The 13,537-nt window shown below is 48.3% G+C and overlaps 2 protein-coding genes across 4 annotated transcripts in view; one reads left to right on the plus strand and one right to left on the minus strand.

Moving 5' to 3' along the window:
• Positions 1–5,959, plus strand: part of AMFR (autocrine motility factor receptor) — a 28,067-nt gene extending 22,108 nt beyond the window's left edge. For 2 of the 3 annotated variants that reach the window (XM_033517287.1, XM_015639866.3), the window contains 2 exons: positions 2,857–3,041; positions 4,458–5,959. In XM_033517287.1, the coding sequence (XP_033373178.1) occupies positions 2,857–3,041; positions 4,458–4,602 (330 nt within the window). In that variant the 3' untranslated portion in view covers positions 4,603–5,959. The remainder of the gene's footprint in view (positions 1–2,856; positions 3,042–4,457) is intronic. The other variant, XM_033517288.1, reaches the window with a different exon arrangement.
• A 2,806-nt stretch (positions 5,960–8,765) lies between these two features.
• GNAO1 (G protein subunit alpha o1) overlaps positions 8,766–13,537 on the minus strand; it is a 138,845-nt gene continuing 134,073 nt past the window's right edge. The window contains exons 7-8 of the mRNA XM_015639867.3: positions 10,628–10,781; positions 8,766–9,010 (exon numbers count right to left, since the gene is read on the minus strand). Coding sequence (XP_015495353.1) covers positions 8,823–9,010; positions 10,628–10,781 — 342 coding nt within the window. The 3' untranslated portion in view covers positions 8,766–8,822. The remainder of the gene's footprint in view (positions 9,011–10,627; positions 10,782–13,537) is intronic.

Here is a 13,537-nt window from a genome sequence, read left to right on the forward strand (position 1 = left end):
CTACTTGTGGAGAATGAACTGATGGCCTCTGTGAGAGTTTTCCTGGATGGATATGTACTATTCCAAAGGGAAATCATAGCAAGAGCTGAAGTGGGAGACTGAGACTGCCATGCATAGAGAGAAGTGTGCTGCTGGGTAGTGTTGTGGAAGCTGGAAGGGGCTGCTGTCCTCTTCCTGCCTCAGAAATGCTTTGTGCATTTAGTGTTAGCTTAGGCTGCCTTTGCACAAGCTGCTCACTCTTTTTGCAGAACTCATAGTTCTACAAGGAGTCTTAACTCCTTGCAGTTGAGAGTATTTCAGAGAGGAGCCTTGGGAGCTTCTGGCTCTAGGAAACTCCTGTCACTTTGGTGTCCCCTTGATTTTGATTTTAATTTGTAACCCAATACCTGGTGTATCTCTTTCTGCTTGCCAGAAGAATCTGTTGCTGTAGTCAATCAAAGGCTTGTCTGTGAGAAAAGGGCAAGCAGCAAACAAGCTACTTCAGCAGGGTTCACTGGAGTTTTGAGAAGCATTTTAAAGGCAAGTGGGAAGGGACATAAGAAGTTGCCATCATCTCCCCTGAGTGTGACTTGAATTTCCAAATTGAGGATAGATAGACTTTGACACCTTATGACACAGGCTCTGACAGACACTGTGGAAACTCCAGTTCCTCTGTGCTGCTGCCTTAGAGTAAGTTTTACAAGTATTCTGCCTCTTCATTTTTTTTTATCAGCATACCCACTGGGAATCTGTAGATATCCAACAGCAAGTGGAGATCAACAACAACCCATCCATTCTGCTTGTTATAAACAACACTTCTTAGCGTAGCTAAGACACTCAAATAAAAGAACCGTTCTTCATGAGTAGTGTTGGTTTTCCTAGTGCCTTATGTCATATTATGATTTCATTCTATTTAGAGTTCAAAGGTCTTAAGATAGAGATAATGACTGCATTTTTTTTCCCCAGTTGTAGCTTGTGGTTTTGGGGAGTAAGTGCTGATGTAATGTAATGGTAGTTGAGAAGCATCTCTGAGCACCATCATGGTGTAAATCATGTTACAGGTTTGTGAGATAATGCTGTAAATACTGACAGCCTCTATCAGTCCTGGCCTGTACCCTTAGTGAGACACACTGCATGTGCTTCTCTCCAGCTGTGCATTGCAATGCTGATTCTTCCAGTGATGTGCATAATGCTCTGCCTCCTCTCCATTCCTATCCTATATGCCCTCCCTTGCTTAAGTACTTGGTGGCTATTTAGAGACACTTCCGAGGCATCCCATGACTTTCATGAAACTTTTTCTCTTGGAGCTTGAAAGAGGAATGTTTTCTGCACTATGCAGGCTTCTACATCTGTGTTCTGCTGCATTACTGAAGCTTATCATAACCTTTACTGTAATTGGCAGTGACAGTTTTGTCTCTAAAACCTCCTTGGTAACTGTTCCTGTGCTCAGATAGAGGATTGGGCTCTGGGTATTGGTTTTGAATATTTGTAACCTTGTGAAAAACCTCCAAACCTTAGGTAAGCCAACTTGTGTCTTGCTCTATACCTGTTCCACTGGGTCTGCCAAGGCCATCCTGGCCCCAGGTACAATCCATTGGATCTTTCTGAGGGCTCTCCCTCCCTCCTCAGGGATGTGGCAGTGCTTTGAGGCAGTCCAGTGGTGCCCCTGTGTTATCCCAGTGCCCTCAGGTGCGTACTGGAGCCCTTTGGTAAATTGCAGCACTGACTTTTTGCTGAGAGAGGCTGAACACCCATACTTGTGTTTGAGGTTGCAGTGTCTGTACTGTGCTGACTTGGGCTCTGGGATTCCTGCTTGGCTCACCTCCCTAATGGGAAGTGACATTTGCCTTGGTGTTTGTTCTCTGAAGGCGTTGGGTTGGGGAGATGGCATTACTGGCCTGTCTTTAGGGCTTTGGGATGACTCAACTTGTTTTGCACATCAGCTGCCTAAACCTGTGTGTTGTGCTGTGATGCTGCCACATCCTGCATGCCATGCTGTCGGGGCTGGAGCAGCAATCCCATGGAATTGACCATCACAACTCCTCGGCAGCTCTGCCAAAGGCCCCAAACCATGCAGTAGGAGCTGCCTTGGCCAGTATTTCCTTGGAGCATCCTGCTGGCTTGAGCCATCCTCTGGGATGCCAAACGATGGCTACACCCTTGAGCCCTTCACTGAGGTGATTTGTTTCTTGAGGCCACCAGTCCTGTCTCTCGCCATGGTTCTCATCGCAGGGCTGATGTGATCCTGGGTGGCAGGGTGTGATCAGCGTGTGCTGTTTCACCTCTGCTGCCAAACCCAGCGCCATCATCCATCAGCTCAGTTTTTGGGGTAGTGTTATCAGCTGGCTGTCAGAGGGGAGAGGAGCCATGTGGGGGCTGCCAGCTCCTCTCTTGGCACACAGTGCTTGGGACAGCTGCCAGCCTTGCTCCAGCAGTCTAAACCAGGATAATTTGGGTGCTGCAGAATCCAGTGAACCGAAGCCTCATAAATTCCCTTCTTGAACACAAATAATCTTTACATTTGTTATTTTTTCCTTACTATGTAGATTTCTGCTTTTTCAACTCTTCACTGTTGCATCACTTGTCAAGTCAGCTGCAGAATCTGACTTTCAAATGCCCCATTTTCAGAGAGCATTAATTATGAGTAATTAATGTTTGTCTTTGACATTACTTTAAAACATGGCATAAAAGATACAGCGTTATAGGATACAGGGTCTTTGAGCATGGTTTGAAATAGCTTTGTTCTGTTTTTTGGCTGGGCTTTTCAAAGGAACCCAAGGGAATTGGGTATAGCAGGTCAGAAAATGACAGTTCTTTGTAGCTTGTTTTCATGCAAAGAAGCCCAGATTTTGCAAAGACGTTTTCCTTTTCTCTTAGACTGAGAGAGTGCCACTTGAACTGAACTCCAGACTGGAAGAAATGGTGGAATTGAACGAAATGGAAGCAGAACCTAATGAAGCAGAAGATTTTGAGGCCAGGGGAAGTCGCTTTTCCAAGTCAGCCGATGAAAGGCAGCGTATGTTGGTTCAGCGGAAGGAGGACTTGTTGCAACAAGCTCGAAAGTATGTTCTTTCCTAAAACTCCAGCCTGGCCACTTCGGTGGAGTTCCCCAGAATGGGTTTCAAATGGATTTGGACCACTGAGAGCCTGAGTTGATGTGAAAAGCAATAGGAGGAATGAATACATCTGCCATAGCAGGCTCAGGATGCTGTTTGACACTGCTAAACCCAGGTCTGAAGTAGTGTCAGGTGTCCCAACATGTACACAGCTTCCTGTGCAGTTTGTCCAAAGCTCTTTGAAATCAAAGGCTGATTTTTCCAGCTTCAGTGGGCTTTAGTCTAAGAATGTACTGAGAACAGGTTACTTGGCCTGAGTCCTTTAGCAATCTTTACTTTGGCTCCTGGCACAAATGTCAGCCCTCACTGCCTATGCTCTTATAACTGAAATTCCTGTCAGGCACCGCTTTATCCAGATCCAGAGCCCAGAGCAGCACAGATCTGACAGGTGACCCTTACTAGACCTCCCCAGAGGAGCTCAGCACCAGCCAGTCAGCACCACTGAGGAAGGACCAACTTGATGAACTGTCCTTTAGCCCAACCAGTAACACCTGTTATAGATAGAATTCAATATTTTTACTGGTATTCCACTTATGTTGATAGACTTTACTAGCATCCAGTTGCTGATTAGCAGAGAAGGAAAAGCACTATAGTGATGTAGAAAAAACTTAGTAGTGTTTTTAACAAGTGTTTTCCTTTGTGTTGCTGAGAGGGTCTACAAGAACCCCACTGAGTTCTGGGTCCTTTGGTGTTGTCAGGCTACCGCTGCTCTTTTTCTTTTCCACACTGCCTTATAAATATCTGGGGGTGTTACACCTTTTATAAGTCTATAAACAGACTTTCTCCTAGACCTAATTTTTCCTTGATGTTTGAAAAAATGTCTTTTAGGGAGACAGAGTATTTTTGACTTCCTGTGTACTGGTTTGAAGAGCTGTTGAATTTCAAACTATTGTTTCTTGCCATTAATGTGTAAAAATTCACAGGGATGTTAACTTTGGCAGCAACTTCTTTGCCCTCTGGCCTCACCTTACACTGTGCCCCTTCTGTCACGGGCTTTCCCGCTGTCATCAGGGAGTGCCTTGCTGTGGTAGGCAGTGCCAGAGGCCGAGGAGTGGAGTAACAGGAACAGAGGGAGTCAGTAACTCACCTGCTGTGAATGTCTCTGAGTCGAGAGGACAGCCCTGACCTTTAGAACTGGCTCCTTCCCACAGGCACAAGGATCTTGCACAAAACCCGAGAGCTTCTGCCAACTCTGCAGAGCCTGTTGTAGGTGACGTGGGCCTTCTTTTAGGAGCACATAACTTATGTTTGAGGCATTTTCCTGCTAGTTTGCCTTCCAGCCCTCCCCGACTGTGGGGATGCATTTTTCAGAGCCAGAATGAGGTGGGTTCTACTCACTCACCTTTTCCTTTTTTTCCTCAGGCGTTACTTAAACAAAACCTCCGATGAGGAGCTGAGCACAGAGAAGCCTTTGCCCGAGGGAGCGACGGCCGACGCCGTCACGCTGCGCCGCAGGACCCTCGCTGCCGCTGCCGAACGGAGACTTCAGATGCAGCAAAACTCTTAGCGCTCGCTGCCCCTCCTTCCTCCTCCTCGTGAGCAACGTTGAATAAATAAATTAAATACAAAAAACCCTGCGCTTTCTATACCAGCAGGAAAGTGTCTCTTCAGAGTTCAGCTGGCTGTGCTGCCGAGTGAGCTGGCTGCCTCTCTGCTGTATAAAGCATGTGGTCTAATAATGTTTGGACAGCTGACAAATTAACCTTTTTTGTAATATTTTCTATGTGACGTTGATCCTCTCCACAAAAAAAGGCAATTTCTAAACCACGGGCACGATTTCTACAGCTGGCATGAGCTATGGGGCTGACTGTACAGCAGAGGCTGGGGAAGTGTGTTCTGAGCTAGCTGTGGGTGCAGGTCAGGGAGTGCACGGCATGTTCTGCTCGAGATCGGGGCACTTACTCCGAGGGAAGGAAGCTTAGAAGCTTGCAGCAAGCCCTGTGTTAGACGAGCAGGCTCCTCAGTCCTGTTCCTACAGCAGCCAAGGTGTTCCGTAGGGCGGCTTGAAGGGCCGGGGGAGCATCACTGGGAGGTTTTTACACTGGATGAAGTTGTCCGGCTACACAACACAGAAAAACCTGAATTCACGAGTTGTGCAGCAAAGCGCCGATTCACGCCAATTCCCGCGTAAAATAGTTCAATGTTGCTGGGATCTTGTGCACTGGCAGAGGTTTGGCTCTGTTATCCCCAGGGCTGCACTTTGCCTTTTGTGTCCAGGAGCAAGCGAGGGACAGAGGGGCCTAAGGCCAGGTTACAGTGTTGCCAGGAGCCAGGGGAGTCAAAAGTAAAACCTGCCTGTCCTGGACTCCAGCGCAACACGGATGGGACGGCGCGGAGATCGCTGCATTATCTTGCTTTTTATTTCATTTTTAACCCCACAACCTCACCCTGAGTTTATTCAGAAAGACTGGAGGAATGGGGGCAGCTGGACCTTTGCTGGCTGCAGCCCAACCTGCTAACCTGGATTTTCTTAAAAACTTTTGAGATCCCCTTGGCACCGCCGCCGCTAGCTTACATAGTTGAATTTTACATGGCAGTGACTTAATTTTTAAACTTCTGGAGAGTGACTTCTAGTTTCACTGTCCTTTAGAAGGAGCCCAGTATTATCTAGAATTGTTGGTAATTTTTTTACTGTTGGTTTTTAGGTGAAGGTGAATTTAATGAGAGGAATTGCATCGATGTTTAGGTAAAAATAATTTATTTCAATAAAACTCTTTGGGAAGCCTTACCTTGCAATGCTATTAGTAAACCTCAAAAAAAATTTTTGAGATCTTGGGTTTTGCTTTGAACACAGCTGTTTTGTTTTTACTGTTAAAAAACCCCAACCAAACAAAAATAAAACCTTGATCAGTGTTGGAAATTGATTGTAAATTTCTGTAGTGTGATTTCTCATGTTTTCTCATGGTGGGGATGTTTCAGAGACGGGCTGTTCTTTCCAGACTTCTCTTGTGCTCCCGACTTTCCCCGGCAGCTCCCTGAGGAGTGGACCCTGGCCAGCCACTGGATGGCACCTTCGCCTGCAGCAGCGCTGCAGAATGACCTACTTGAGCCATGAAAGGCTGGTTTGTGCAGAGCAGCACAGGACCAGTGGCGGCCTCTTGGCTGGCTCTGCCTCCCTGGAAAGGGAGGTCATCTGAGGAGAGGCCTGATGGACTTTCCCAGTGCCAACATACGCTTCTGGTGGCTGTAAACAGCAGGAACCTTGGAAAAGCAGGCAGGAGCTGCTGCTGCGTGCAGGAATCTCTGCCAAACCCCCCTCCCTCCTCGGGGCTGGGCAGGGACACGCCGGGGGTGGCACAGGGGGGTCCTGGATGCCTGGGTGACTTTGCCTGTGGCTCCATCCCCGGCTGGTCCCCTGGGGTTTGGAAGCGTTCCCGTGGTACGAGAGGGATGTCGGGTGGTGCCCAGCGCTGTGCCCAGGGCTGGTGGCTCTCCAGGTGTCCCACCTGTGGTCACTGTGCCCAGAGCTGGCATGTACAGGAGCTGGGAACCTGGGATGAAGAAGAGTGCAGGAAAAAGCCAAACTGTGGAAAAAACCCCAATCCCCCAAAAAATCCAAACAAACCCTGAATCGCGTAAGCAGGGAGAAAACCTCAACTTTCTTGAAAAACCTTCCTCTATATGCTAGGGGGGAAAACTTCAGTATTGTGGGATTTGAGATGTTGCCATAAATGAAGGACTCACCATGGTGATTAGCTTTGCATTCCATAAAGAAATAAAAATATTTTGCTGCCTGGGCAAAAGGGAGGGGGACCTTTGCTCACAGTGATGTTCTGTAGCACCAGAGAGCTTCCACACACCGCTTTCCTAAGATTTACACCCATTCCATACTTACACCAATCTGTAGATCCCTTCTCCCTCTGCTACCAGCAGCAAATCCCCCTAAAATGCGATTTTTGCTATTTCTTCTTCCTCTCTGGAAAGAGGCAGGCAGGCGCGGGGGAAAGAAGGAGGCGTGGGAGGGAGAGCCCAGGGTACAGACAAACATTCTCTTTATTGAGCTACACATGAATTTTTCCATTAGTCAGAGAAAGAGATTGGCAGTGTGTAATATATCACAGAAACCTCACTGATTGGTAATAGAAAGGCTTAGAAAGACCTGGCGCTTTTTATATATATATATATAATATCTTTTTTTTTTATGTTTCCTCTTTATTTATTCATTTTCTTTTGAACAGGTGTGACTGCTCTTCTTCAGCAAAGGTAACTCGTAAAAGTGAAACCGTGAAGACGTCTGGTTACTAATCAAAGTAGAAATGACAAAGGATTGGTCATGAAAACGGTGGCTTCAATGTAAACACTACATTCGATTTTTGTTGGTTTTTTTTTATTATTTTTTAAATTATTTTTTTGTGGGTTTGTGTGTGTTTTTTAAAATTTTTAAATTATTTTCATTCTTGCTTTTTTTAAGTTTGTTTTTAATTTTTTTTTTTTTTTTTTTTTTTTCTTTTTTTCTTATTTTGCAGCACAAACATCCCCACATGAGAGAGAAAACACCATTCACTAAAAGGGAGAGAGGACCGGGGCAAGAGATGGGGAGAGAAAAGCAGCACAAAAAAGCATTCACTGGGAAGAGTTAAAAATAATAAAAACAAAACGAAAACAAAAAAATACTCTAAACAAAAAATAAAATAAAATAATATATATATATATATTTTTGTATAGCCCTCCCTGATGTCCCTGGTCGGCCCTGAGGGAGGGGTGAGGGGGACTCTGGCTGGGGGGGCCGAGCTGTGCTTTTGGATACGGACCTGGAGTGAGCAGTGACCAGGAGCAGGGAGTGTTAAACCAGGAGGGAAAAAATGGGAAAAACCCACCGGCTCCGGCTGGTGAGGGCTTTGGCCTGAATTGGTGTGGGAATTCAAAAATTCTGACCGAAACCCCCCCGAAATCCTGCGAAGGGAGCAGGAGGAGGATGCCCCCGCTGCAGCCTTCCCCCTAAACAGTCAGGGTGGGAAATGGGAGAAGATCTGCTTGTTGTTTCCCTTTTAAGCTGTGACATGTGGCCGGGGGCAGTTTTCAATTTTTTCCCTTCTTTAAAAAAAAAAAAAAAAAAAAAAAAAAAAAAAAAAAAAAAAAAAGGAAAGTCTTTTTGTTTCTGAAGGTGGCAGCGGGGCTGGGGACAGGCAGGGGCAGCCCAGCCTTGCCCATGCTGGAAAAAAAAAAATTAAGAAAGCCAACCCACAATAATGAATTATAATAGTCCTAATTAAAAAATAGCAGCCCATGATCGAATAACTGCTGGGAGGAGAAGCCCCTGCCCAGAGTGACCCCGGGCGCTGCCCTTTTCCCCTTTTCCCTGCCAGGTACCGGGGGAGTTGTTGGGATGGTGGGGCCGGGCAGAGCCCCCCTGGCCCCCGGGGTGCCCCAAGTGCGGACACTGGGGGCCGGAGGGAGGAGTCTGATGGGAGAAGGGGGTTCAAAAAAACAAACTAAAAAGGTGGGTGTGGATTTTTTTATATATATATATACGTATATATATAATTTTTCCTTATGCCTTTTTTTTTTTACCAACTCGCATGATTATGATGACATTTTTTCTCTCCTTCAATCTGGTTTTTTCGTTTCTTTTTTTTTTTTTTTTTTCTTCCCCGCGCGCGTGTGTGTCTGTGTGTCTGTGTGTGGTTGCTTTGGGGTTGTTTTTTTTTTTATTTTTTTATTTTTTTATGTTTCTTTTCTCTCCTGGCGCCGGGATCGCCACCCAAGCAGTCGCTGTGCGCCGGGGTCTCAGTACAAGCCGCAGCCCCGCAGGTTGTTGGCAATGATGATGTCGGTGACGGCGTCAAAAACCACCTGGATGTTGTTCGTGTCTGTGGCACACGTCATGTGGCAGTAAATCTCCTTGTTGGGGGAGCGGTTTTTGCTCTCGAATTGTGCTTGGATGTAGGCGGCCGCATCCTCGTAGGTGTTGGGACCTGCGGGCAGAGCGGGGGTCAGGGCTGGGGGCCACACCCGGCCCCTGCTGCTCGCCAAGTGCGTGTGTTACAGCAGAAACAGGCAAAACTAATTTCAGCCACCTCCCCACCCTTCACCCCTTAGCAGGGTCCACTTTCCTCCCATCTCCCTGCTTTCCGCCCCCATTACCCTTTTGCTCCCCCTCTGCCCCATTTTCCCCGAACACGCATCACACCCAAGCCCTGAGGGCTCCTCCTTCCCCAGGTGTCGCTGCTTTGCCCTCTCCCCTTTCCCCCCAGGAAGGGCAGGATCCCCGAGGATCCCAGCCAGGCAGGGGGGCACGGCCAGGGGAGCTGGTGGCCACCCCACCATCACCCACGGACACTGGCTGTACCCCCGGTGGGGCTGAGCCCCTCTGTGCCCCTCCTGGGCTGGGGGGGGGTCTCACCCCGGGCACTGCAGCGGCGCTGGCCCAGGAGCCGTGTGGGGACACCCGTGCTCCCTGACTGGAGCTTTGCTTTGGGAAGGTGGGCTGGAGAGGCGCCAGATGTTTGAGCTGAAAAATGTGCATTATTGCATTAAGCTGCTTAGGGCAGCGAGAGAGGCTGCGCTGGCCCCTCGCGGGAAGCCACAAAGCTGAGTTACGCCCCTGAAATCGCCTTTGCGAGAGCTGCTATTATCTGGAGATTTATTTTCCTTTCCCAGCTTGCTGGTTCCCCTCGTTCCTGATGCGGTGGGTGGCTGAAGGAGAGGGGAGCTGGGCTGGTGCCACCGGGCTGTCCCTCTCCGTGGGGTAGCCTGGCTGTACCATGTGGGATAGTCTGGTTTGTTCCACCAGGTGGCTGTGAGAAAAGTGCTGGTGCCTTCAGCATGGAGAAGCCTGAATGCCTCTGGTGGAAATGCTGGTGCACTTATGCCGTAGGGAAATGGGTCCCATCTTGCTGGGGGTCTCCCTTGTCCCCAGTGTTCGGCATCCAGGATGGATGTGCTCTGGGTGGAACAGTTCAGAGACATCTCAGTATCTGTAGGGGATGTTGGAGTCTGAATTTAAACTGCCTTTTTTCTTTCCCTTAGAGAATTCCAGAGTATCTACTCTTGCTCATCTTCTTGGTTATTTATCCTTTTCCCCAGGCCATGTAGGTTTCACTACAAAATGGACGATTCTCTTGTGGTTCCACAGATTCCTGCTGTAAATGGGCTCTTGCCTCCCCCAGCCACACCCAGAGGATGCACTCCCGGGAGGATGCAGCCTGGAGGACCAGGAGTCTTAGCTCCTCTTGCAGGAGCTTCCCAGGAACCACCAGCAAACAGGATGGTTCCAGTGGTGGCCAGTCAGCTCCTGCCAAGTCTTCTTCTTTCCACAGCTCCCTGTGCCCAGGCTCATTTCAGCTCCTCTCCCTTTGTCCTGATCCCCTCTCTGTGCCACCAGCTGCTCAGGCACCTTTGCCACAAGAACTGCCTCACGCAGGACACAGCCCCAGCCCATGAGTGGGTGCTGGAGCTGCATCACAGCTCGTGAAGGTGCTTTTGCAGCGCTTTTGCACCCCCCAAAGGCGCCCTGTCCCCTCTGTCCCCCCAGCCCCGGCGGCGCAGGGTGGGCGGCACAGAGGCCGTGCCGTGTCAGCCCCAGGACCTACCTGTGTACTCAGGGAAGCAGATGGTCAGAGGTGACTTCTTGATCTTCTCAGCAAATAGGTCTTTCTTGTTGAGGAAGAGAATGATGGAGGTATCGATGAAGAATTTGTTGTTACAGATGGAGTCGAAGAGCATGAGAGATTCATGCATGCGGTTCTGCAAAGGGGAGCACAGAGGGAGGAGAGGGGAGAGAGGAAGGCAAAGACAGAGAGTTAGAGGAGAGGAGAACATTTTTGTGAACTGAAATGGTTAGAAAGCCAAAAAAAAAATCTCTATAGTAAGATAGTGGTAAATTTGAGCTGGTTACAAAGGTGGAAGAAATGGGGTATTGTGCTGCTCTTGGGCTGGAGGCCAGGGCAGGTGTGGGGCTGCAGCTGATCCTCCCCCACATCCCTGTGGGGCCACTCTGCCAGGGAAGACACTTGAAACCTCAAGGAAGTGCAGGAAAAAAAGTAATTTGCTTCTCCCCTACCTCACCAAAGGAGTAGGGAAGAGGCCCTGTCTTTCTTTAGGGACTGGGTGCCCCTGAAGCATCCTTTGGAGAGCCCAAATAAAGGATGGACAGATGCCATCAGCCAGCAGCTTGGACACACTGAGCACGGGGACTGGGATGACAGAGGCTTTGGCCATCCCAACGTGATCCTATGGACCTGCCTGGAAGGGTACTTGGCACTGAGTGGTGTCATTGTAGTGAAACCAGTGCCAAAGTATTGCCCAGAGGTTGGGGCAGGTCCAGTCCCTGGAAAAATCTTCAGCTCAGCTTTGAAAATACCTGTGGTGGCTGGGTTGCTCCTAAGAAATCCCAAGGAGGTAACCTGCATGGTGGTAACCAGTACAGGTGCTTCTGCCAGCCCACTTCCCAGCTCTCCTGAGAATTCTGGGCTTGCAGGCTGCTCTAGGGAGATTTTAAGCCTGGAAAAGCTTTGGTAGGGCATAAGGGTTAATTTATAAAAGCTGTAGTTTTGGGGTTTTTTTTCCCTTTTTTATTATTTTCCATTTACTTGTGGACAAAACCCATAAACAATATTCTTTTCCCCTATGCTACCAAAGTTTCTGAAGAAGTGGAGAGCAGACAGCAGAATAGAGGAGGTGAGGTTGTCCTGGGCCGCACTGGCTGCCACAGGGCCCCACAGAGAAGGGTGTTCCCAGGCAGGTGCATGCACTCAGTGTGAAGGTGCCACTGGACAGGACAGATCTGGCCCTCCAAGAGCTCCCAAGCATTTTCTCCATCATTAACTTGCACTTAGAATCACCAGAAAGCCATTCCATGCTACCCACTGACAGCTTTGGGGGACGTTTCAGGAATTTCCTTTGGTCCCTTCCATTGTTTGTACCCACCTCATTTCTACTGGAACTTGCAAAGCTTCTGGTGCAAAGCCAGGGCTTGGTGAAGTCTGGAGCTGCTGCCCCTCCCTGTAACCCCTGCTGGGGGCTGAGCCCCCCCAGCTCTGGCTCGACTGCCTCGGGCTTGTGTGGGGACACAGCTGCTCTGAAAAGCCCAGTGGAAATCTCATGGAAAGGTCTGTAGGCTCTGCAGAGGGTGGGGAACCCTCCTGCTGCAAACGCCCCCCAAAACATCCCCCCACAGCCCCTTTTTGTGGAGGCGCAGCCAAGGGGGCTCTGGGCTCACCCAAGAGTCGCGAGAGCACATGTGTTTGCTAATGAAATGATGACCCAATTACACATTTTGGAGTTTTCCATGAATGTTTTATTAGTGAGTCATTTTATTAGCTCCACTTCAACGGTAGCTTTTGCATGCAAAATTTAGCAGCTGTCTGATTTCATCTTGAAAGGCTTTGCGATTGCACTGTCGGTTCCTTGACAAAGAGTAGCTGGGGATGCCAAGCAGGCGCTTTCCAAAGCCTTGGGACTTCAATTTGATCCTTATCTTGAAATTGAAAAAAAGGCCTTATTCATAGGGAAACCAGAAACTGCCACAAAAGGATGTGGTTCTTCTTGACTTGTGGTTGTTGTAAAATTGCCGGGTCTTGAGATTTTCATGGAGAGTATCAGGATGGGCTTTTCCTTGTTGATCTCTGGTGTTGTCCTATATATGCATTATATTTAAATAAAGATGTGATGGTGTTGGTGGAAGAGCAGCTGAAATAAAGCCCAGGGAAATGAGAAATCCCATTCAGGCAAAATAGACCTGATGTCTTCAGAGTCCTGAACACCCAGGCAGAATCTGAGCAGGATGGTGTCCTGGAGGAAGTTTTAAAAATCCCCACTATCAATACACAAAGTAAAATCCTTTCCCTCTCAGCCATTTGTTTTTCTCAAGACTGGCCTGTAGCTCTGACTGATTCACAGGATGGGCCACGTGGGAATTCCTGTCTGAGGATGGGTCCAGCTGAAGCCACATCACTGGAAGTTGGTGAAGTCAATAGGAGCAATGGTTCATTTTCCTTTGCTGAGGTTTACAGAAAATTTTCTCTTGGTTTCTTCAAGTTCCTTACTTCTATATTATGCCCCAAATAGTGGAAGAGCTTTAGTTTAAACATAAAACAACAAACTGGCTCAAGCATTGTTTTAAAGGAAGGGAGGGGTGCTCCATGTTTTCCATTACTGCAAGGAGGAGAACACACCATTTACTGAACTGAACCAGCAATGGGTCTTCTGACTCTGTGCTCACACAAAGAGTCAGTGGAAAAGCAAAGCTTGTGACTTTGATGTGGTGGAGGAGACAGTGGGGCAGCAAGGATGCTCTGCCCTGCTGCTGTCTCTGGTGAGCAAACGAAAAAAAAAATCCTGCCAAATACTTACATAAAATTAGGTATCTTCAAATTCCTTGTTTCCAGGAGGCTCTGGCAGACAGCTGGTCCTGTGTGTTGTGCAAGTGTTTGTGGAGCAGCCACAGGGTTAAATAACAAGTTTGAGAAGCTGGACGCACTCAAGGGAGACACAATAAAACC

The sequence above is a fragment of the Parus major genome, chromosome 11, assembly GCF_001522545.3.
Source record: "Parus major isolate Abel chromosome 11, Parus_major1.1, whole genome shotgun sequence".
Classification (NCBI taxonomy): domain Eukaryota; kingdom Metazoa; phylum Chordata; class Aves; order Passeriformes; family Paridae; genus Parus; species Parus major.